Here is a 25,695-nt window from a genome sequence, read left to right as displayed (position 1 = left end):
AGCAATAGTCAAAATTCTTGGTAGGCTCCAGACACAGTGCAACTCTGACAAGCATGAGGTGGATAAAATAAATGAATGAATTAATTAATAATCACAGAGAATAATTATTCGGGAAAGCAGAGGTCCAACATGGCTTGGTTTATGATTAGATAGACTGTAGTTAATCTGTTTCTATATATACTCTATGGGTGGTGGGTCATTCTCAGCACTGCAGTGATACTTACATAAAGGTGGTGTGTGTTAGTTAGTGTGCATCATGTCAGGTCAAGAGGTTTTTATTGTCATTACATCTGAGTACAGGTACACAGTGTAACCAAATTATGGTCCTCTGGAACCATGCTGCAACATGGAACAACAATACAATAGACAAAAGTGTAGCAAAAGTGCAACATAAAACTATACACTACAATAAATACAAAAACCAGAGCAGACGAGACAATATAACAGACAGGACAGTGCAGTACCGATACGGTATTATGAAATTATTATATAAATCACTACAATTTCATATATATATATATATATATATATATATATATATATATGGATAAGGGGCAGAGATATGTAACATACTGTAACATACATGATCACTGCAGTTACTAAAGTAGAGTGTTTATAGTTTTTTGGGAAAAGCAGCAAATGTGTTGTGCTGGTATGAGTGATTTAGACACAGCAGTGCTGCTGGAGTTTTTAAACACTGTGTTCACTCACTCTTACGTAGCTGGTACAGCTTGTAGATGTAAGTTCAGAGACAGAAGCTCATTTGTTGCTGCACAGATTGGGTTGGTCACATCCTCAACTTAGTACTGTCAGATCCACTTATACCAGTATAACACACACTATTATACCACTGCCATATTATTGTTATTATGCTACTCAGAATGACCCACCGCCCACTATTTGTTTTAGTTTTGTGGGGTCCTGACCTTTGAAAAACAGGGTGAAAAGTGAATAATAATGTATACAGAGAAACAGAGTAACCACAGTCTGAAGTACAAAGTGCTCCTATATGTTAAGAGAAGCTGGAAAAATGGAACTGCAGGTGGTTTTAATGAAGTGGCTGGTCAGAATTCTTCTTTTATTTTCGTTCTCAAAACCTTTGGCCTTATTTGGTGTCATTACAAGGCTAGATATAACCAGTTATTCATTAATTTTTTTGATAAGCTTTTAGCATGGTGGACTGTTAGCCGTGCTGGAGCTTTCACTGGAGAGTGCTGAAGACATGTCACACATTCAGATGGCTTTGTGTTAATCAGGCCTTTTAGCCATGTCTGATGGGAAGGCTGAGTGTGTAATGTTACAGGACAGGCTTATTTCAAAACTTGTGACATTTTTAAGGTGTGCTGTGGCTCATGCTGTAATTTACACTCTCCTGCGTCCTGTTCTTTTACCAAACAGTCATGAATGAATCGTTGGGTCTGGTCTTATTCAGGGAGAGCCAAAACGAATGCAGTTTTTCCACTAAAGGCCTGCTTCACAACATCTCTCTCAGAGCCCAGTTTTGTCATCGTCCACTTCTCTCCAAACAGTGTCTGCTTTCAGGAAGTGTCCTTTAGCAATTTCCTGAGTGCGAGGGGTGAAAAGCCCAGTAAATCAATGGAAGAGAAAACGAACTGTATTTTAATGAATGGTATTGTAAAAGTGAACTTTGCTGCACGTTCTTCCTGCTAAATTTGAACCTCAAAGGCGTTTGCATTTTAGACAAAGACTGAATTCATCATAATGGCCATGGCTAAAACTGTCCACTGAAAACACACCCATAATCCTCTGTATTTTCTCCAAATCACCCTGCTTGTGGTCGTGGCAGCGCTCCATTTTCCATGCTGCTCCAGAAGGTCACTTGTTCACCTTTGAGACATGAGCTGTCTTTCTTCAGTTTTCTCAGATCTTAAGTCAGTTTCTTAAAAAAGGAAAGTGTTTTGCCAAATTTGGCGTGTTTTGATGGGCTCTCAAGCTAGAACTGGGAAATATGATGATATTTTTTATCATTCTTGTGATAGATTGTGTCACAGTGCTTTTCTGAGCATATTGTGGATGACGTTAGTATTTTAAGACCAATGAATGACTGTATGCATCAGTAAATGAGTATAAACAGGAATAGTTAGACAAGGGTTAGACAACAATTCAATATAAATATATATTGTTAAAGAAAATGTTTCAACAACTGTGATTTTCTGGTAGTTCAGTATATATTACTTTCAAAATATGTCACTCTGATTGATGTTCATTACATGGCATGTTGCTAGAGCAGTGTTTTGGCAAAAATAATTTTTGCAATATGTATCACGATACAGGAGTTTTGATTATATACAGTGGTTGGACAATGGAACTGAAACACCTGTCATTTTAGTGTGGGAGGTTTCATGGCTAAATTGGAGCAGCCTGGTGGCCAAACTTCATTAATTGCACATTGCACCAGTAAGAGCAGAGTATGAAGGTTCAATTAGCAGGGTAAGAGCACAGTTTTTGCTCATAATATTGCAATGCACACAACATTATGGGTGACATATCAGAGTTCAAAAGAGGACAGATTGTTGGTGCACGTCTTGCTGGTGTATCTGTGACCAAGTCTTTGTGATGTATCAAGAGCGGACATTACCCCACGGTATTCAGGGTAATGTCAGCATACCACCAAGAAGGACAAACCACATCCAACAGGATTAACTGTGGACGCTGCAAAAGGAAGCTGTTTGAAAGTGATGTTCGGGTGCTAACCCAGACTGTATCCAAAAAAACATAAAACCACGGCTGCCCAAATCACGGCAGAATTCCATGTGCACCTCAACTCTCCTGTTTCCACCAGAACTGTCTGTCGGGACAATAAATCATGTGGTCTAAAACCAGGTGTTTCAGTTTCATTGTCCAACTCCTGTATGTTACAATATTATAGTTTAAACACACAACATGAACTATTGTCTGACACCATTCTTTACATGTAAACTAATATTTAAAAACTCAATGCTATGGAATTAAAAATCTATATATACTATTGCAAAACAGATTATTGTGATACAATAGGATAATGATAGTTTCTATCCCCTACACCTTACTTGGGCTGTGAATTGGCAAGAGCTTGGCAATATGATATGCATCACAGTACTGAGGCTAAAATTCAGTATACACTGCCTAGTCACAAAAGTCACTCCCAGAATTAAACTAAATAGATATAAGAACCTTCCGTTTGAAAATGACTGCGTAGGTGATTATGTTTTACCTGGTTATTTAGCCCTAACTGATGCAGTGAGTAGCTTCTTGTGTGTTAAACAACTATGTAAATGGACACATCTTGTGCTTGTGGAAACAATGTAGGCTATATCTGTTTTAAAAGGGTAAAATTATTGGCATGCATCAAGGAGTGAAAACATCTAAGGAGATTGCTAAAAATACTAAATCCGGGTTAAGAACTATCCAAAGCATTTATTAAGTGGAAGGACAGTAGAGAAACATCTTTAAAGAAGAAATGTAGACCAGAATGCAATTGGTCTCGCCATAGATCTGGCTACAAGTCCATCTGATGACACCAGAAAAACATTAATTGTTCAAATGCAAATATTATGTTTACAGTTAAGAAAATAAATATTCCACTGGTGGCTGTTTGTCGGTCTGAATACTATCGATTTGAACAAAAAACACAATTCTGCTGAATAGCTTGTACTTCTCTCAAATAGAACCCTCTCTCAGGCTGTGGAATCGTTTAGCAGGCTTCTGATGCTCTAACCACTAGTGGTGGGCAGCACGACTACACTGATATTATCATTCGCATGATAACTTGTGTTGCAATAAGCTTTCCTGAGTATATCATGTACATTATCAGCATTATTTTGCAACACTGAACAACTGCATGCATCATAAAGACCAGTTCTCATAGGAACTCCATGCCATAAAACTGTAGCCATCAATAACAGCATAGTTTGTGTAGCTGGTTGGATGTGAGCCTCAGGTTTCTAAGGTTTCATTCTTATAACTCTATTGATGGCTGTTGTTACGTCTAGCAATGCTGCACAGTTCTCAGATGTCATCTTGACTTCCACAGTTCCCCTGAACTGCCATTTCTTAAACACATTCTGCATTTTAGAAAACTCTTGACTATGTTACGCATATGGGCAGGTAGGCTTTGATCATTTATATTTTCAGATCTTTTGACAGTTGCTTAAACAAGCTTATGTTTAGTAAGTCAATACTTTATATCTCTCTTTGCTCAGTAGTATCGTAGCTCTTTAAACCGTGTGCAAATCTCACTGATACTGAATGTGCTTCAGCATTTTTTATTTATTTATTTTTTTTGATCACACAGTGATCAGAAGTTCACACCACAGAAACGTGATGACGATAAGGTGATTGCAGTGGGCTGCAAGTTGCAAAGCGTTTAGCGGCTGAGCCGACTGAGGGTGTTGAGCTTAAAACAGCCTGCTGTGTTAACCACAATCACATATGCAGCGTGATCACCTAGTAAGCACTGGAATACAAGCAGAGCCAAAACAAAAGCATTATTTCGTGTCAGGTGAGGTGTTCGCAGTATGATTCACTCAGTCCATATGTTCAGTTGATTCATGATACGAGCTGCAAGATGTCATATTTTCCAGTAGAACATTACACTGTCTATATAACAAACCGATTCACAGTAAGGAGATTATATGATTTTACATTCTCAACTCACACTTTAAATTAATTATAAATACTAGGTTTGTAATTCATTGTTCTCAGGTGCAGTTCACAGAGTGGTTCACAATTGAGCATGCTTGGTTGAAACGGTTTGCTCTGTCCAGATGTTAAATTGATCAGTAATATTAGGTTCATGATTCAACATCCTCAGCTAAAAGGATATTCTCAGCCCTAGGGGTGGGCGATATGGCTCTAAAATAATATCACGATATTTCAGGGTATTTTTGCGATAACGATATACTTGGCGATATAGGAAAACTAAAATAATTAATTCATTTCAGGAATACAGTATAACAGTATAACAGAATAATCATAATGTGGCAAAATAAATAATATAGCATAAAATAATATAATGCAGCAAATAATATTGCAGAATATTTAGTGCATGCATATAAACTGCAAACTAAAACAATTATACAATAAATCCAACTAAAGCTTCACAGTAAATAATAGACTACTTTTAAGACAGAACTGCCCTATTATCACGATATGGATTTTTAATATCATGATATTTCTGTGTCACGATATATTGTATACGATATAATATTGCCCACCCCTACTCAGCCCCTATTTTAAACCGATTTATGAAACTGGGTTCATGATTCAACATTGTCTCAGGTGAAGCGATACTCTTGATTCACATTTTAAATTGATTCACAGTGCTCAGATCAATATATAACATTTTCAGGGGGGTAAAGTACACTTAATTCACATTTTAAATCGAATCACAATACTGGTTTCATGATTCTTTCTCACATGCAGTTATACATTTGACCCTTAAAGTTTCAAAACAGTTCTCAATTTTACATTAATGGGTGGAATTTGGTTTATGATTTAGTATTATTGAGTAAAACATTACACTCAGCCCAGTTTATAAAATTATACATAATACTAGGTTCATAATTCTATAGTCTCATAATATAGTAAAGTCTTATAAGAGAATGATTTACCATTCTTTGGTGTAACAAATCGTAATATATAAAGTAGGGCTGCACAATATTTGTTGAAATGCAATATGTGCAATAATAAAAAATGTGGGAATTTTGACTTCTTCATAAATCAATGGTCCAACATGCCATGGTTTTAATATTGCCCTCTGGGTATCTATATATAAGGTAAAATTTATTATATTGGTCTGATCTTGTCTTCCTCTGGTAGTTTTATTAATGGAAAATGAGATTTATATTCAATTTTATCTTAACTCAAACAGCCAAAAGCCACTTGATGTTGGATTAAATTGCCTTTTATGTAGGTACTGGGAGGTTAATCAAGTTCATTTGTTAATTTATTGTTTTATTGCGATTTTAATCACATCACATCACATTTGCTTCTGTCAGAAACCTGAAAATAATTATTTTATATGGCAGTGATATTTTACAATTTAAATCTGAAATATAAAAGGAGGTTATGTTTGTAATATAAAAGCTACATGTAAACTCTAAGGGGGCTACTTACTATTTGTAAAAATAATAATAAATAAAATGATTTATTTACAAATTAAATAAACTGAAGTTATGTAAAAATCGTAATAGAAAATAACTCATATATTTGAAGAATATCAAGATTTGTTTTATTTATTTTATTTTTTGTACAAAATATCGTCCAGCCCTACTTTCATACTATTGCACATGAGAACATTGTGATGACTATACTGAAACAATATATTGTGCAGGTTTAATATCAAACAATAATTTCTGTATGGTTAAAATACCATATACCAGTAAACATTTCTCAATTGCATGTTGCAGATAGCTTCAGTGATATCACAGTTGGAAGGAGCAGTATCGCAATAACTTCGAGCAGATGATTTATTATGCATCCCTGTGTCGGGTAGGTGGGAAGTGGATGGCCATGGGGAGGGCTCGCAGGGGTTTTTAGTGTGGCGGTTGTTCTGCGGTGATGGTGGAATGCGGTGCTGTTAGGTTGGCGTTAGCTTGAGGGCGCAGCTCTGTGTTTGCCTCGCCGGGTCTTGCTTTTCATGAGGAGCCAAGCGTCGTTTTCTTCCAGCAGTCCTGTTTACACAGATACCTGAGGCAGAGTGAGGAGAGCCATAAAGGTGATCCGGCTCCTGCTGTGTGTGCACAGCTCCTCGGATGAGGGCAGGGGCGTAAATATTGTCGTTTCCATGGTGGAAAAGGCAGGTGCCGTGTTTGGGCGGCCGTTGGCTGAGTGCACGGCCTTGACCCACTTTCACCCGGCTTCTCTGGGAGATGAGGATGCATCCCATGTACTGCTGGATAAATAATATTGTTATCATTGTTGAAATCCTAATGAAAATGTAGGGGCTAAGTGCTGCCACTATGATCAGGAGATTTCCGGTTTGAATCCTGTTTATGTAGCTTCCCATCGGCTACCGGAGCCCTGACGGAGCACAATTGGTCTTGCTCTCTCTCCATGTCACTCTGAAGGGTGATGTCCGCTTCACAAGGTGTCTGTGAGCTGTTAGAAACAAATTAGAAATAAAAATACATATTGTGATGGTGGTATTCTGTCTCAAAAGCAGTTTATTTTGTGTTTATTGTGAAGCTGTTTGTATATTTTTTGCAGTTTATATGAACTTAATATTCTGCACTTTAGTTTTGTGGAAGATTTCTTTGTTACATTTTATTCTGTTATAATTATCTTATAAATCAGACTTTTGGGATACATATTTTTTTTCTACTAAATCTTTAAGAATATTAAACTGTGTTCCACAAAAGCACTGAAAAAAAGTATGAGGCAGGTCCTGTAAGGTTTTTCTGCTATGTACTGGTCAAGACCTACCAAAAGGTGCTCCAAATGCTCCAAGACAGGGCAATCAGGGAACTGGCGACAGGATCATGGACACCCATTGCTCACATCTCTCTTGGGGACAAATACTACAATATAGCCTCAGAGCTCTTTAGGAGTCCATGCCTCGAATAGTCAGTTTTATTGTGATGGCACATGAGGATCAAGTGCTGCTAATGTAATGGCTGATAGGTGTAAAGTTAGTTGGTATTCAGCAGAAAATGTTGGCTCAAATATCTGAGGGCAAATAGTGTATCTAATAATGTACCTAATATGACCGCTGATGTGATGTTAACTGTGAGTTTTGTACTGTGGGGTAGTAAAGTTTGAACTTGTTGGCCTTGTTTTAGATGCTCTTCTTAAGTGTAGAGATTCAATGTAACATTGTTATTTAAAGCATAGTATCTTTAAAAAAAAAGGGATCTAAATAGATCAGCACTCAAGATTGCTGAATCAGTATAAAAAAAAAATTGATAGAAATTTGGTTTGTATTATAAACAGTATGCTGAGCAAACTACAAATATCATCATACTCACAGAGCAATATTAGTCCTCTTTAATTTGGATATTTTTATATAAAAACAAAACAGAAATATGTCTTTTTGAGAAAGTAGTAAAGAATGTATTTTGGTGTGTTAAGATCTTAAGTTCTTTGATATAGAAATAATAAGTACGTGACTTTGGTGGGTTTACACACCTGTATGAGGTTCAAAATATGTGACTCGTACTGTACATTTTTCAGCTATGCCAAGATTAATACATTTTTCTATTCTAGGGCACCTTTTATTGTGTTTAAAATAAATAGATAGTGTATACACTGAGGCTGATACGTAAATCTATTAACTGTATTAGGGTTGGGCAATTCATTGAAAATAAAATTAAAACGATATTTGAAACCTCTAAATGAATTAATTGGGCATGATCTAAAACAACCAATGCAATCTTGTCTGTTATTTCATTTTTTATGTCAATAGTTTCTTTTTAATTCTATCCCCTGTGTGTGTGTGTGTGTGTGCGCACGCATTTTGTGTGTGTACATACATGTGCGGCTGTTCATCCACTGTCCACCTAAAAAGATAATATTGTGTGTAGTCACTTGGCACCTGCTAACATGGTGCAACAACCAGTGCAACATGGAAGCAACATTAAAGCAAATCAAATAATGAACCTTAAAACTAAGATCAATGTTATGTATGCCTTTCATTAAAAAGCTTTTTTTACTAATCATAATCAAGGTAAAATAATCAAATAACTGTGAAATTTATGCAATACTGCCCAGAACTGATCTGTCATTTATATTGTAGAACATTCCTTTTTTTATTGAAATGACAAGAGCATTGTTGAGTTTGGTTGAAAACCTTCTGCTAGAGGGTTCAATGTAAAACATTTTAAAAGTAGTTCTATGTTTAGCACCAAAAATCACTTGTTGTTTACAGTACATGTCAGAGAATCTTTATCAGTATACTCTATGAAAAATGGGTTAAAAAAATAGAACTGGGAAAGAGGTCTTTGACTCATAACAGTAGTGCAACTGAATGTGTTACTATACTGAACCATAAAGAATGCCCCCTTTTTGAGTACACAAATTCAAAAAGGCAAATATTGAAATGGCAAGTTCCATATTGCACATATGGAACTGAATTCAACTTAGTTCAAGTAGTTCATGAACGTTTTGTTTACCAAAGTTCAAATGTATCCTAAAAGATACATTATCAACCTTAAGATCAAACGCTTTCCCTTTAAAAAGTAGCGAAAAACAATTGCAAAGCAATGTAGTGCATATTTGACCTTTATCTACAGGTACGGAAACCAAGCCGTACCCTTGAGATTACCTCCCAAGTGACAAGAGGGGTAACACCCCGGTAACAGATTTGTACTGGTTTGTTCTGAGAGTGTAGCAGCCCATCGCTCTCTTGTTATATTTCAGGCATGACTTGATGTCATCCATCACCATTAAGCGTGTTCCTGATGTGAAGATAGCAGCTACACCTGCTGGATTAACAATTAACTGTACTGTTGTAGCAAATACACCGTTTAAAGCCTATAAAACGTTTAAATTGGGTGCTGTGTGTTCTTTGCTATATTGCACTAGATTACAGTTTAGCTGATGTGTTGGAAGACATGTAACACCTTTGTCTCTCTTCTTTTTTTGTCTTTCTTTCCTCCCCTCCCATCTGTTCTCTCTGCTTTCTCTTTCTTTTCTCTTTCTTCAGCAGTTGAAAGGTCGAAGGCTCAGCAGGTGCGGAGTGCAGGAACTCTCAGACGGACTTCCTCACTGGGCGCAATCACCGGGCCTTACCTGACTGGCCAGTGGCCGCGTGACCCCCATGTTCACTATCCCTCGTGTATGAAAGACAAATCCACGCAGGTAAGCTCACCACACATCTCTGCCTGATAACCCTCAGCTTATCCATAGCTGTGTAATTGTCGCCCCTATCTGAGAGGCCTGGCTTTTTATACGTGTTTGCTAACGTTGGGTAACCTGTGATTGGCACTTACTTACACTGCTTTTTTCTATTTTGTTTGCTGTGTGTGTGTGTGTGTGTGTGTGTGTCCTACTTTATTCTATTATTTGACATTATTCTTAAAGCTGCTTTTCTGTAGATGTCACTCATCAAGCATAAAGCAGAAGTTACCAGAGTTCTTAATGCCTCTAGAGAGGAAAATGGTGACAGCTTTGAATAACAGGCCTAATATTTTAGCTAAACAATGTAATATATTTTACAATAGGCCTGGACAATAATTCGATATCGGTATTTATCGCGATAAGAAATGTTTCAATAACGGTGATATCATTTTTGTGCTATATCGATATGTATTGTTTACAGAATCTGTCACGGACAGCCGTTTTTTACCGCCGTCAGTTCACTGCAGAGCTGAATACAATCTGCCTCCGTAGCCGGAGTGCGTGATGATGTAATCACACAGGCATGTAGCCGGCTAGGCTTGATATGCTAGGCTCGGGTCCGCTCCGATCCACTCTGCATCTAAAATGTCCCACAATGAAGCCAAACCGACCCTAACCAAGCGGAGAGTGCAGCCGATTAGCAGCGGTAAAACATCATCTAATCTGTTCCACCACCTCAAGCAATTCCATTACATACAAGCTAACTTCTGTCTGTGCTGGTATTTCATAGCAGAATTTGGGTTTTGACTCCCTCTGTCAGCATTAACTACACAGTAAACTATGATAATATAGTAGTTATTGTAATTTTTAACAAGGAAAATACTTACGTTTCTGAGGTTTTTTTTTTTTTGGTCGGTTGTGCTTCTATCTTGCCAGTGTTTTTATAGCCCTCTGTTTTAAATGTGTGTCTGAAAAATATCAGTTTGAAGCCCTAACATTTCCTCTTTTTTCATGCTGTATGTGAGCAGTGAATAATGGGTAACCAAGAGTAACAAAGGATTTATGTGAAGTGTCCTCCAAATCACTCCATATCACTTCAAATACTAGATGCACTTCTAGACTATATATGAAGGATCCTTCAGTTTGGAAAAGTCTTCTGTGACATAGTGCCCGAGAAATGCAGCCCACCTTGGCATTGGAACACAGCTAGTTCAAGAGAATAGCACTCAGGTTTATCAGGTCTCCCATGTGGTTCTTTATCACACAGCTTTATAGAAAACAAAAGAGGAGTTATCTAAGCTCACCAGGCTAGGAAAGGTTACAAAATATTTTCTAAAGAGTTTGGCGTCCAGCAGTCCACTGTGAGTGTCTAAATTCTCACCCAAAAATCTTCCAGCCAAACTTTATCCAAGATTGTGGAAAATTAATAGACCTTGCAAAAGCAATCTGTTGTTGTTCTGTGTGTTTCCGGGCTGTAACAGCTGTGCTACTTTTTATCCATTTTGTATTATGTCTTTCTATCTTTTTACTCTCTGATAAATGACAGTGTGCTGTTAAATTCTCTAATCATATCTTTTTAAAAAAAAGCAAACTATTTCTAGCATTTATATTTCTAACATTTGTATTTTAGCTTGTGCTAGGCTAATTTAGTATCGGTGCTAAGCTGTGCAGTGACCTTGTAGTTCAGCTTTTCTGTCTGTCAAGTGTTTGTGGTGTAAAAGAGACATATATAAGCACTAAAGACATACTGACGTTAGCTGTTTATAAGCTGATGTGGAGAAAATAATCTGCTAAATGTTTAGCACCTAGCCAGGAAAACCTGGCCAGTGCATAATAATGCTCAGCTTGTGTGCTTTAGTGTTTGTGTGCTGATGTAGAGCCTGAATAGATTAGGTGGTCAGTTCAAGTCCAGTTTGCTGATTATAAATGTAATGTTGTATTTTTTTATAGTGTTGGATGTGCAAATGAATTGTAGATTAATACCAAGTAATCCAAATAAAAAAAAAAAAACATGGAATTATTTAGTAAACAAAAAAAATGTTAAACAAACCAGAATATGTGTGTATTTTAATAGTACCTCTTGCTTAAATGACAGCTTTGCACATCATGGCTGGATTTTTCCCAATCAGCTTTATGAGGTAGTCACCTGGAATTGCTTTCAGTTAACAGCTGTGCTGAACCTTTCAAGAGTTAATTAATTAATTGATTTTTTTTGCCTCTAAATGTGTTTAAGAGCACCAGTCAATTTCTTAAAATGAGGATACTTTTCAAATAACACCAAAAATGTTATGATGAAACTGGCACTCATCAGGGCCATCCAAAGAAAGGAAGACCAAGAGTTACTAAAGTTCATCACAGTTTCCAGCCTCAGAAACCACCCCAGACAAGAACCCACCTAAATGCTTCACAGAGTATTTTGGTTTGTTTAACACTTTTAAATTTACTACATGATTCCTTATGTGTTCCTTCACAGTCTGGTTGACTTCAGTATTAATTTACAATGTACGAAAAAAAAAAACACATTGAATGCGAAAGTGTATCCAAACTTTTGGCTGGTACCGTAAATAAGGCAAATTTTAGATAATTTGTTTTACTCTCTACAGCTAAATTCTGAATTTGTTGAATCACTGTATTCTTATCAGTCTTAAGAGTCATTTCCAGACAGGCCAATCAGCTGCCTTTTTTTGTCGCTAATCATTTCACAACTTAACTACTGCAACTATCTCTTAGCTGATCTTCCTGTGTGTCTCACCCTTGCAGCTATTCCAGAATGCGGTGGTATGACTTCTCTTCTGTCTTATTTTTAGCTATGTTACTACCCTACTGGGTTCTGAAGTAGCTGCCAACGATTTAGATACAGGAAACTTAGAATCTGCTATCAGATTGAAAACCCTGATACTGGCTAATAAACCCCCAAAAAGTGCCAGTCCCTTACAAAAATGTTAAATATTAACACTTTTTTTTTTTTTTATTACATTGCATTTGGCAGATGCTTTTATCCGAAGCAACTTACAAATAATGATGTACATTTAGCAATAGAGGACAAAGAAGTTCAAGGCATAAAACTTTTTTAGGCAGAGCTTAAAGGAGGCCATAGTGGGATAGAGAAAGTGAATTAGGTTAGAAGTAGTTAGTTTGTCAGAGGTGTTCGGAGTGCTCTTTGAAGAGCTCTGTCTTTAGGAGTTTCCTAAAGGTAGTGAGGGATGCTCTTGCTCTGGTAGCAGAAGGCAGCTTGTTACACCATTGGGGGACTACCATATTTTTCACACTATAGGGCGCACTGATTATAAGGCGCACTATCAATAAACGTCTATTTTCTGGTCTATTTTTATAAATAAGGCACATTGAGTTATAAGATGCATTTTATGTTACTCTAGTAAGGAACAGGTGTCGCCATGTTTTCATTTTAGTTCACCAGATCTTACCACTGGGTGGCGAGACCTGTAAAGCTAAGCTAAGTAAACAAAAGTGTAGGCCCTGCCTAAAAAAAAAAGCATTACAGATTTTGTTAGCAGCAGACTACAGACCTGATAATACTCCCCTCTGAATGCCCAAAGAGCTGGCGCTTAGCACGGTTAATGCATATGCTGTTCCAGCAGTGCTAGCTGGGGATAGCAGCAGGCTACAGGCCGATAATACTCACCTCTGAATGGCCAGAGAGCTGGCGCTTAGCACGGTTAATGCTTATGCAGTTCCAGCAGTGCTAGCTGGGGTTAGCAGCAGGCTACAGGCCGATAATACTCACCTCTGAATGGCCGGAGAGCTAGCACTTAGCGCAGTTAGTGGCTAATGCTAATACTGCTGGAGAATTGAAATGAAAGTCCTGTATAACGCTGTACTTCAGAGGAGTGGCTTTACTGTTTCTTACGGGTAAAACTAGTAAAAAAAATAAACATAAGGCGCAACAGATTATAAGGCACACTGTAGATTTTTGGAAAAATTAAAAGCTTTTAAGTGCGCCTTATAGTGCAGGAGAACAGCCTGGATTGCTTTGTGTGAATGTTTGGCAAAGCTAGGCGACGTTTGCTGGAGGAGTGCAGCGGCCGGGAGGTAACATAAACCTTTAGGAGTGCAAGTTGGAAGGAACCTTTTGTTAATAAATCCATGTTTTTTTTTCATAGTTTGGATGACTTTAGTATTAAAGGGTAACTAAACCCACTGATTTTAGCTGACTCCACCCTCAGCTCATGTGAAAATGCTAAAAAAAAAAAAAAACGGGAGGGGCACTGCAGTGATGTATGGGTTTAGGGGCAGGGCAGAAGGAAGAACTGATTAAGCTGAGCTGCAGCAGCAGCAGTATATATGTTCTTGGATTTAGTGCCTCTTTAATCTACTATGCAAAAAAACTAAACAATAAAAAAAAAACTTAACTTAAGGTGTGTTTAAAATTTTCACTGGACCGTATGTAGCTGTCAGGTTTTTTTCAAGGTAACAGTACTGAATGTTATATGTGGCCGTATCTAAGCTCTTGTTATTGGTGAGTATTTGGGCTCTGCTTTGAGTATATCAGCAGCTGGTGCATGATTCAGTGATGAATGGGACAGTTTAATTATAATTATCAGCCTGGTACTGGAATTATGGCTTGCAGTTGATCATTACGTAGCCTATTTTTGGTTAATAGTGTTGTGCTGTTCCATTCTTTTTGACTCAATCAAATGAAACATGGTGAATAATAGCACAACCCCTAGATTAGGGGTTTGATTTGTAGTCAGCTGGAAAGGTCTGTTGCATTGCATTTATTTATGTTCATAAAGGGCTTTGGAAAAGTGCCTGCTAAAATGATTACATAAATGTGATTTAATATGTTTCTATGGATATATTGAACTCTTTAAATGTGGAGCTACCTGACACATGGCAGCTTTTGAAAGCATTTAAAGCTTGATAAAGCCAGGGGTCTACATTCTCAGTCACACCCTATTGATTCCTTTTCTGTGTGTTGGAGTGTCATGGCAGAATGAACACGGCAGGATCACATGGCATCATATTAAGTCTCTCTTTGTGTGCTCTGATGAACGGAGGATGTCTGTGGCTCAGGTTCAGGATATCAGCACAATGTAGGGCATCTGGACCAGCCGCTACAGACAAGCTGCATCGCTACTGTTGCACTGTCTGAGGAGACACTGTTAGATATTGTGTCTGCAGGCTGGATCTAAGAATGCATTGATATGAAGTTTCTGGAATGATGTTTATCAGTAACCGTCATTAATCTTTTCCTGCATTTTAAATTCACACAATAAAGCCTCTAAAGATGGATCGCTGGTTAATTTTACATGGCCATGACATAGCTAAATAATGACAGTATCATTTTACTTAAGGGCATCAATTTTAAAGATACATGCCATCTACATCATTATTTCATGGCAGCTTTTATGACAAACCTACATACACTGTTAATAATCATTTTTGTAAAATAATTTTGTCACATTTTATATTGGTCTATGTCAGTTGTTGTTAAAGACTTATGTGGGGGTTTTATAGATCGTAATGAATGCTACCCTTTAGTAAGTGCTTGCTAGATGTTAACTAGTGTAGCTAATGCTAAATCCTAAAAGCTAAATGTAAATCATCTGATTGTGGTAACTAGATATTAGCTGCTGTAACTGATGTTAGCCAAATTGAGACCCCCCCCCCCCCCCCCCCAGCCGATGTTGGCTATATTTTAGCTACCGTAGCTGATGTTAAATTCTAAAAGCTAAATGTAAATCATCTGGCTGTGTTGTTAACTTGATGTTAGATATTGTAACTGTAATGTTAGCCCCCCAGCTAGCTGATGTTAGCTAGATTGTTGTTCCTCTGGCTGATGTTAACTGCACTCTAACTACTTTCATCAGTGTGCTGTTCCTAATGAATTGGCCAAATGTGGCTACAGATAAAAAAATAATAATAAAACCCTGACTGTGTCCGAAGTTAAGTTAAGTGAAACTTAATTTGAAGTGATGCTCTGTTGTGCATGCATGCTAGGATAGTGTAAAACATTCAGAAAGATGTCATATATGGGTCACATTAAAAGATTGTGTGAACAGCCTAAACTAAATATTTTTTTATATATTTTTTTTACCTGTTGTGTGAACGTAGCCAAATAGACCTTGTGAATCAGGTTCTAATCTGGATCAACACTGTGTCTGGCCCAGTTTCCCAGAGGCTTATTAGCGTTAAGATAATCTTAGTAGTTAGAGAGATTGTTCATGTGATGATCTGCTATTTACTTAGGGTCATTTGAATGCAGAATTTGTAGATTTTTTTTTTCTCCTTTTTGATAAAAAATGCTTCTACATAGCACCAATAGGGATTTGACTAGTGTTGATCTTGATTTTTGAAAATTTCTTAACCTTGTGTTTTTTAGTAATGTTTAATTGACCTGCTTATGAGGTTATGATGCACATTTAAGATTTTAGCTGCTGTGGCTAATCTTAGCTAGATGGTAACTCCACTGCCTGACAGCTGCTTTAGCTAAGGTCAGCAAGCTGCTGACCCAGGCCAATCTTTTTATTTTATTTTATTTGTTGCTCCACACTTCATTGGTAGAATTTTGAGAGTCCTGAATCATACAGTGTCAAATACAACATACAATCTGCAGATACACTACACTAACTATTGGAGTAAAAGCTTTTATTACTTGTAAGCTACATTAACTTCATAGCTCCAGTGTAAAACTAAAGCAATAAACCTCAGACACCAAACATGTCCTGCTGTTTAACTGCATTTGGACTAAGTGGGGCAGTTTTTGACTGCACTGCATGTTTAAACAGCATGCAGGTCAGATGTGGGCAGGTGCTGACTTTACTGAAAAGGTGGTTTACCCTCACCTGCCTCCAGGTGTGTACCTGGTCACAGATCAGTGCACTCCCACAATCCCACTCGCCACCTGTTGCCTCTGTCAGAGTGAGATTTAGCACCTGCGAGAGTGCACTGTTTTCTGAAGGCAATGACCTTTTTGACCCTCTGCACACATTAACCAGGCGCTGCCTACCGGCCTCACAAAGCCCTGATTGTGGCAGCCCGTCTGCTCGCTCCTGTTCTACAGACTTCCAGAGTCTAATGTTTAGACAGAAGGTCTGCTTCTGGAATGCTTTCTTCTTTATTTCCTCCCTTTTTCTTTTTTCAGTCTCGTGTTGCATGTCATTTGACGGCTGTTGGAAATCCGTCCTGATGCCGCCTAATGGGAAAGTGTAGCATTGTTTAGCTGGACGTGTCTGAACATGTCTGTTTTCAGGAGGGCATGTTTCAGCATGAGCTTCTGGCTCTAGTGCGCAGGGGTTTTCAGGGGGAGTGTCTGTGTGTTGGCCTTCATGTAAGATAAGGTAAGCTAGACTTGTTACGATAATTGTTTTAGATTGGATAATATATTGTCTCAATAATAATGACAATAAACCATATAATTGTAATAATAATGTAAAGATATAATGATGATTATAACAACATAATAATACAGATATACCCTTGTAAAGAGGATGTATTTGTATATAAAAATAAAAAAGAATAATTTTATTATTAAGAATATTTAGGCAGTCATTACAATAATAATATCTTTAAATATCCCAACTATACAAATAATTCATAAACTAAACTAAATCGATATAACAGCTTGATAACGCTAATGAGCTGTTTCAGTAAGATTTTTTTTTCTACGGAAAATCGACAGTGTAATTATCGTGACAGGCCTAACTTTAGCTCAGTTAATTTGCTTTTGGTTTATTTTGCTTTGTTTTGTGAGAGAAATATTAATATATTTATGCAATTTAGTAAACCAATACAATTTAGTACATTAATATCCAGTCGGTTAATATACATTGAGCAAAATGCTACATATATTTCAAAGATGAGTTGATTCTATTTCAATACAGACGGCTTTATGTATATAAAAAAGTAAATCAAAAATGAACGTATCTAAAGCACTTCCACTATGATCAGGGAGATCGCTAGTTTAAATCCTGGTCATGTAGCTTGCCATCAGCTGCCGGAAGAGCCCTGAGGAAGCACAATTGGCCTTGCTCTCTCTGGGTGGGTAGATGGGGCTCTTTCCCCTCATGATCACTCCTAGAGTGATGTCGATCAGCACAAGGCGCCTGTGAGCTGATGTATCAAAACTGAGTCGCTGCGCTTTCCTCTGAGTGCACTGTGATGCTACTCGACAATGCTGCATCAGCAGCAGTTATAAAAGAGGCAGTGACTGACTTCACATGTGTCGGAGGAGGCATCACTAGTGATAAAGGAAATACAGCTGACTAGCAGCTGAATGGGTTGGACCAGGGACTGTAAAAAAAGATGGACGTCGTGTCACCTTTCCCATTCATTCAATGAAAATGAAGCCAAAATCTTCCTCCATGTTGGCGATCCTGAAACCCGAATCTGCGCAGTAGAGACCAGAAGGGAGAAAGACTGTAGAGAGACAGCCTACTCATTTGAATAAACCCGCCCCTGAGGGCTGCCTCGAGGTCACAGGCTGCAGAGCATAGCGGAGCGGAGCTGACGGTCTGTTATTGGTCCCGCCCATAAATAGCCCTTTTACAATAACCACCTTTTTTTAACAGAGCTGAATAACATTTTTAAAAACGAATTCTGTGGGGATATAAAAAATTGACAATATAAGCAGAGGTTACACTAGCTGTTGCATTTAAATAATGGAGGTAGAATTACAGTATATTTTTAAAAAAGTGATTGAAAGTTGTCTGTTTTACATTTCTAGCAGAGCACTCTCTGATTTCCACTAGGGGTCAGTAACATACATTATTCACATCCTGCAACAGTGTTCTCTTTAAAGTACCAGTGTGGCTGCAGGTTTTCATTCTAGACAACTAGCAGCACACCTGTGTCTGCTTGTTCATTCATGTGAATAGCCTTTAAACAACTTATTACATGTTCTTCTGCTTGGCCGGAATAAAAACCTGCATTCACGCTGGCCTTTTGTGGTTAAACTAGGACACCCCCTGCTATCTGGAGTCTAGGGACTGGACCTTTATTACAGTAGGGCATGAAAAGTTAATGTACTATCTGTGGTTCTTGTGCTCTACCTATTTTCCACTGTAATGGCCCATGCCATGAGGAAATACTGTCAAAACAATGTCAGAAATGCTTGGTTTCTTAATTCAGCTCCAAGAGAAGTAGGCTAACGCACACTTTAAAAGTCTCCTACCAAACAAATCAGTCCAAAATTATATTACATGAATTGTCTACTGCAAAAAAAGTGATCGTATCTCAGTTTTAATGAGCAGCACTGCTTCCCTTAAGTACCTTAACCCTTTCAGACCCTGCATCCAGTCCAATGGACATTGTATTTTTGATATAATTATGTATTGTGTTTATTATAGAATCTTTTGTTGCACATAATACTATTTGATATGTGTTGTCCATCAGAATAGACCGTGAACCCACCAATGAACAAGTTTATAAACCAATGAAACAGCAGTTTGACCCCACCCACTGCACTGGAAAAACAGTAGAACCGGTACTAGAGCCATTGAGGCAAAGTAACAGCTAATTTTCACTGATTTTTAATGTAATTTATTATGCTTTCTAATCATGTTAGTTTACTGTTTAGGGATGGTTCATGAAATAAAAAGGTAAATCTGAAATATAAAATACTACACACAGGCTTCCAATGCAATGAAACAAAAAAAAAAACTATTAATTTTTTTAATTAATTGAATTTATTTGCTATATAGATTTTATAGTGGAATATTAGTTAGAGTCTTCTTTTCTGTGCATTACAGAAAGAACAGAACAGCATTGTTACATTTTTTCGATAACTGAAGATAATTCAGGTCTGAAAGTTTATTGTTGCTGCATTATCTATACAAATTTAATAATCCAATCTGTCTCCACCAACTCTCATGAGTGAGGAACTCTGATTAAGCATTTAGCAGTTGTTTTGCAATTCCAAAATCAAGTGATTGTAAATGTTTGCACAGTCTGGCTAGAAATTATGTATACTTGTGTTATTTCTGGGCGTTTGATGCTCATTCCTGGCTGTGTTATTTCTGATGTTGCTTTAAAAGGCCTGGTTCCATTTGAACTTCAGGTTATGAGACTAGTGAAGGAGAGTCACTCCAAGACATCTCAAATTACCTCGACAAATGTAGTCAAAAGTATTGCTCATTCATTCATTGTTTCTTTTGAAATAAAGATGATTAAAAATAGCTTTTTTGCTGTCGTTGGACTGACTGCCTCTACTGTCAATGGAAAAGTCTACTACTTAATTTTGGAGCATTGCTGTCAGGATTTGAGCAAGATATTTAAAACTGATACTTGTTGACTTATGCCGGAAAAAGACCAAGCAATGCTGGCCGTTCTACTACAGTGGTCCATCTTTAGTCATTCTATCAAGCTAGAAATGTGTTGTTTCTGGGTGTCCGATGTTCGTTCTGGCCGTGTTATTTCTGATGTTGCTTTAAGAGGCCTGGTTCCACTTGAACTCCAGGTTATGAGACAAGTGGAAGAGAGTCACTCAGAAACATCTCACATGACCTTGTGCATCCTGTTTTCACTACTGCTCACAGAAACCAAAGCCACACAGGCTCTGCTCTGCTTACCAAACACACATGCACAGAGTAAAGATACCCCCTTACACATCTGCAAATCTAGCCGACATGCTCTGCTTTACTGCATTTTAATTAAGATTAGATCTGATACCTGTCCTTGGGAAGAGTTTTACTAGGGCAGCACAGAATGGACAAAACAGTGGTATTTTGTTTATGCTGTTACATTTTACAGTTGCTGTACATATTATATATAATTCAAATTACTAACCAATAGTGTTTCCTGATTGTAGATTGGCCTGCTGTATTTGAAAACGTGTATTATGCACTTCTGTTCAATTACACTCTATTAATACATATTAATACTTGGCTAACACCTAAAAAAGTACTAATTTGGAGCAGTGATTGGTCAAGATGCTTACTATAAATCAGTAAAAAAAAAAACCTCTGATTGGTTAGAGGGTTATTTAAAGGGCTTTTGTAATATTAGTATTGACAAGAGTAATTTCACCATAATCAGTGTACTGTGCAGCCCTGATGAGTTTTAGTTTAAAATTTCAATATTAAATAGTGTCTGCAGGTTTTTTATTAGACCATGTCTAGTAGACTGAATATTTCTCCATGCAGGGACTTATTAGGAATGCACGATAATGTAATGAGAATGAGAATTGTATCTGGCAACGGCAATGATGGCATTTTTAGAAGCATTGTGTAGACCGATGTCTAGATACTTTAAACTGATATTTGATGATGTATGCCGGAAAAGGACCAAGCGATGCTGGCAATGCTGCTACAATGGTCCATCACTGGTCATGCTACTTTAAAATTCATTGATTTAAGTTTTACTAGTTTCAATAGATCTATTGTTTTTTTTTTACACTGCTAATTTAAAAAAGGGTTTACAGGTGTGAACAGTCTATGTAGGACAACTTTGCTAAATAAATGTAAAACCCAAAAATGTGAAAACAAATTTTTCAAGAGACACCTTTCAATGTATTGTTTGCATACAGTTGGTTGAAAGCTAAAATGTACATTTACAGTTCTGTGCAGATGTTTTAGGCACCAAAGCAAATAACACTAATACATTCATCTCAGCAATATGAGTGTTGTTATCTGAAAAAAGCACCACATATGATTTGAATGCAATCAGATGCAGATGTAAATAAACATACATACAGTAAAACGTAACAAGGATTTCTAATTTTTAACTAAGTAAGTTATATCCTGTGAGCCAAGCTGAAGAACAAAGTGTAGTTCCACATTTCTCCTGGATGCCCACAGCCAGAATGTGTTTATGTTCAGTTCCATCAGCAGCTTACCAATTTACCAAACCTAATGTTAATATGATAAGAACTAGAAATAACTCTAATTAACTCAGATGAGGAGAGATTAGGAGATGTTTAACGGAAACAGGGCTGTAAAAGCACAGCTTTTTGTAAATTTGCTGTTTGTATTTATTGTAATGCTTTAGAGTTTTAATGAGCTAATAAACACTTATTTCACAGATAAGACACTTATTCTTTACTAAAATTCCAACAGGTGCCTAAAACATTTGCACAATACTGTATTTCTAAAGGTATATTGGGGTGTTTTTTTGTAGTTATGTAATTGTATGTATATTAAGTTTAATTATTAAGAAATTAGAGATGCTCGTATTTTTGACGGATTTGTACCATATTTTTGTACCATATTTTTCGCACTATAATGCGCACTATCAAGGGACATCTATTTTCTGGTCTATTTTCATACATAAAGCCACTGAATTATTCTAAGACACTACAAGGAACAGGGGTGTTGATGTTTTCCTTCTAATTCCGCAGGTCTCACTGCTGGGTGGTGGTGGAGGGAGTTGCTAACTAAGTTGGGTAAAGCTAAGCTAAGTAAAGAAAACTGTAATAAAAAAAGACTTTCTTAAAGTCAAATGAGTGCTGGATTTTTATCTACACAGATTTCTCTCCTGAAAACTGTTTATTTGGGTGAGTAAAGTGCTTCCATTTACTTACAGTAAGCTTAGATTCGCATCTAAATTTCTCCAGCTAACCGTTAACTCCACATGACAGAGCTACGCTGAGGAACCCTGAGTCTTCCGGTAAGCCAGGGGGATATTAGCTAGCGGTTCATCCCATGGTAAACACGCAGACTACAGTCTGATATACTCACCTCTCAATGGTGAAAGAGATAGCGCTTAGCGCGGTTAGCAGGGAAATAGTGGTTAGCAGATAATGCTAATGCTACTCCAGCCCCGGTGCTGGAGAACTAAACTGAAACTCCTGTATAACTCTGTACTTCAGCGGAGAGGCTTTACTGCTCCTTACAAACTGACTGGTAAAATACATACATACATAAGACACTGAATTAAAAGGTGCATTTTTGGGAAAATTAAGAGATTTTAAGTGTGCCTTATGTGCGAAAAATATGGTAATTGGCATATTTCACATCATGAACTTGAATGAGATATTAGTGTGGGTTTTTTTTTTTGCTGAAATGGGGACATTGGATGATTGTGGTTTAGTAGGTTTATGACTGAGTTTTATCTTTTCAGTTATAAGTAGGCTGGGATAAAAATAAAGTAAATTCATATTGTCTTTTTCCAAGCTAAGTGTTTTGGCAGCAATGTCTGTGACTGAAGCTGTGATCAAATGTGTGATAGTTTGAGTGAATTTGTTAATGTCTTTAGGTGTTGAGTTCAAAACATACTCAGAGCTGTGATCCAGACCTAGATCAAGACTAAATTTAGACTGTCAAAGTCCCAAAAATGGGACTACAGCTATGACTGTGTACACTAACGGCCTATTAACAAACCTTACTGGTTTGTTGTTAGGGATTGTTGCACATATACTGCCCTGTTCAGTATAAACAGTAGGAGTTTTTAATTAATAGACGGTAGTGATTGATTAACCCTCCTGTTATGTAACGGGTAAGACTGACCCGTTTTAAAATTTAAAGAGCTAGGAAAAATAGTTAAAAGTATTTTTTTTTCAATATAAAAGTTCTTCTGCTTGCCTTAATTAGTGTAATCAACATTGTTACATATAATATGAAAATGGTTCATCTCACATATTTGCAACAACTAGAATTAAACCAGAATTGCAATATGTTTCATTCTTATGTAAAACTATTTTTTCATATATTGGTCTTTCTTTCTTTTTTTTTTTTTAATTTTATTTCTAATTTTTTCCCATTTTTCTCCCCAATTTACACGGCCAATTACCCAACCCACTCATTAGGACTCCCCCTATCACTAGTAATGCCACAACACACCAGGAGGGTGAAGACTAACACATGCTTCCTCCGATACATGTGAAGCACCGCTTCTTTTCGAGCTGCTGCTGATGCAGCATTGCCGAGCAGCCAGCCAGCGGCTCGGCTCTGGTACATCAGCTCACAGACGCCCTGTGCTGCAGACATTACCCTGGGAGTGATGTGGGGAGAAAGCGCCATCTACCCAAGGCCAATTTTGCTCCCTCTGACGCCGGCAGCTTGATGGCAAAGCTGCATGAGCTGGGGTTCAAACCTGCGACCTCCTGCTCATAGTGGCAGCGCCTTAGACCGCTGGACCACTCGGCGCCCCATATATTGGTCTTTCAAAAGTAATAAAGTAGTGAAACATTTTATTAGTTGTTTTTTTTTTTAGTACAATTTTTGGGAAAATCATTCCAAGTAACTGGAATGAGTGCCAGTAACAGTAGTGACTTCCAATAACAGAATTGAGTTCCTTTAACAGGAATGATTTTTTTTGTCATAAATTTCAATTATTTGAACATGCAGTCAGCCATTTCTTTCAAATAAAGGCTTCCTTGAGAGAAAAGCAAAATAATTAGTGGACTTGTTTCTAAACATGCCTTTTAAATGTCATACGTTTTGTAACCACCTTCAGCTTAGAAACCTTAGAAACCTCTTAAGATTTAAGGCAGTTTTTTCCTCTGTTTGCCTGGGTAAAGAAAGGGATTACTATTGAAATACGGTACCAGTCAAAGATTTGGACACACATTCTCATCAATGTTTGTTGTTTATTTGTATAATTTACTAAATTGTAGGATAATATATTAAAAAACATAGAAACTATGAAGGAATATATTTGCAATTAGGCAGCAGACAAAAAAGTGTTTGGCATCACAAACACCTGACATAAAAATGAGAAGGTGTGTGTCCAAACTTTTGACTGGTACTGTATATTAGAAGACTCTGCTTCTGTACTATTTACTAAAGGCCACCTTTTGAGCTGTGATGTTTCATCTGTAGATAAATGGAAGGAGTTCAGTGTTTGTTTGGACCGTATGCACCTCTGGCCATTGCTGCAGCCCAGCCACCACCCCCCACCCCCCCCCCCCCCCCCACACATACACACACACACACACACACACACATATACACATGCACACACACAGTCCCCTTGGTCTTCGTAGGACCACAGAAACCATTTTAAAGTCTAAATACTTAAAGCCTGTGGTAAGTTTTGCTGCCTGTGGTTTACAAGCATCAGAATAAAAAAGAGAGATGTTTCTTCTTCCCCTCTCCTCCTGCCTGCATAGGTCATCCCACAGGTCACTAATAGATTTCGGTTACTTTTTATAGCTAACCATCTGCCTGGGCATATGAGCGGTGGCATTCCTCAAGCTCTCTCAGGTTCATTCACTTCATACTTTAGTGTTAAAGTTTGTCAGTTGGGTGTTGGTACCTTTTTACTGCATCGCTACATACACAGAGGTACAGGGGTGGGACAATGAAACAAAAACACCTGTCATTTTAGTGTGAAAATTTTCATGGCTAAATTGGAGCAGCCTGGTGGTCAATCTTCATTTATTGCACATTGCACCAGTGAGAGCAGTTTGTGAAGGTTCAATTAGCAGGGTAAGAGGACAAATTGTTGGTGACCAAGACAGCAAGTCTTTGTGATGTATCAAGAGCCACAGTATTCAGGGTAATGTCAGCATACCAGCAAGAAGAATGAACCACATCCAACTGGATTAACTGTGGACGCAGGAGGAAGCTGTCTGAAAGGGATGTCCAAGTGCTAACCCAGATTGTATCCAAAAAACATAAAACCACGGCTGCCCAAATCACAGCACTCTCCTGTTTCCACCAGAACTGTCAGTCAGGACAATAAATTATTGTGGTCTAAAACCAGGTGTTTCAGTTTCATTGACCAACCCCTGTATATTAGTGTTCACTATAGACTTCGCGCTTACTCTGAAATTGTTTACTTAATTAAGGAAGGATATGATTTTAATCGTTTTTACAGTATATATTGGTACTGACGTGAAACCCAGGCATTGCTTCACCTTCAAGCCACATGTAGTCATTTGGCTTTTAATAACCAGTCCTTTGCACTTGTTCAAGCCAAAAACCAGACTAGATTCCTTTCAGTAAACAATAAAAATGTACTGAAAAACAGCTAATCAGATCATTTAGACTACAAAATACATAGTCATAGTGATTTGTA

At 37.5% G+C, this 25,695-nt stretch overlaps 1 protein-coding gene across 4 annotated transcripts in view; it reads left to right on the top strand.

Annotated features, from left to right (window-relative positions):
• glcci1a (glucocorticoid induced 1a) overlaps window positions 1–25,695 on the top strand; it is a 62,027-nt gene that overhangs the window by 17,063 nt on the left and 19,269 nt on the right. For 2 of the 4 annotated variants that reach the window (XM_049476423.1, XM_049476422.1), the window contains exon 2: window positions 9,647–9,798. In XM_049476423.1, coding sequence (XP_049332380.1) covers window positions 9,647–9,798 — 152 coding nt within the window. Of the gene's footprint in view, window positions 1–9,643; window positions 9,799–25,695 lie in introns of all 4 variants that reach the window. The other 2 variants (XM_007236456.3, XM_022683088.2) reach the window with 1 other exon arrangement.

The sequence above is a fragment of the Astyanax mexicanus genome, chromosome 3, assembly GCF_023375975.1.
Source record: "Astyanax mexicanus isolate ESR-SI-001 chromosome 3, AstMex3_surface, whole genome shotgun sequence".
Lineage (NCBI taxonomy): Eukaryota > Metazoa > Chordata > Actinopteri > Characiformes > Acestrorhamphidae > Astyanax > Astyanax mexicanus.
The sequence above is the reverse complement of the archived record's forward strand: the minus strand, read 5'-3'. Positions and strand labels throughout refer to the sequence as shown.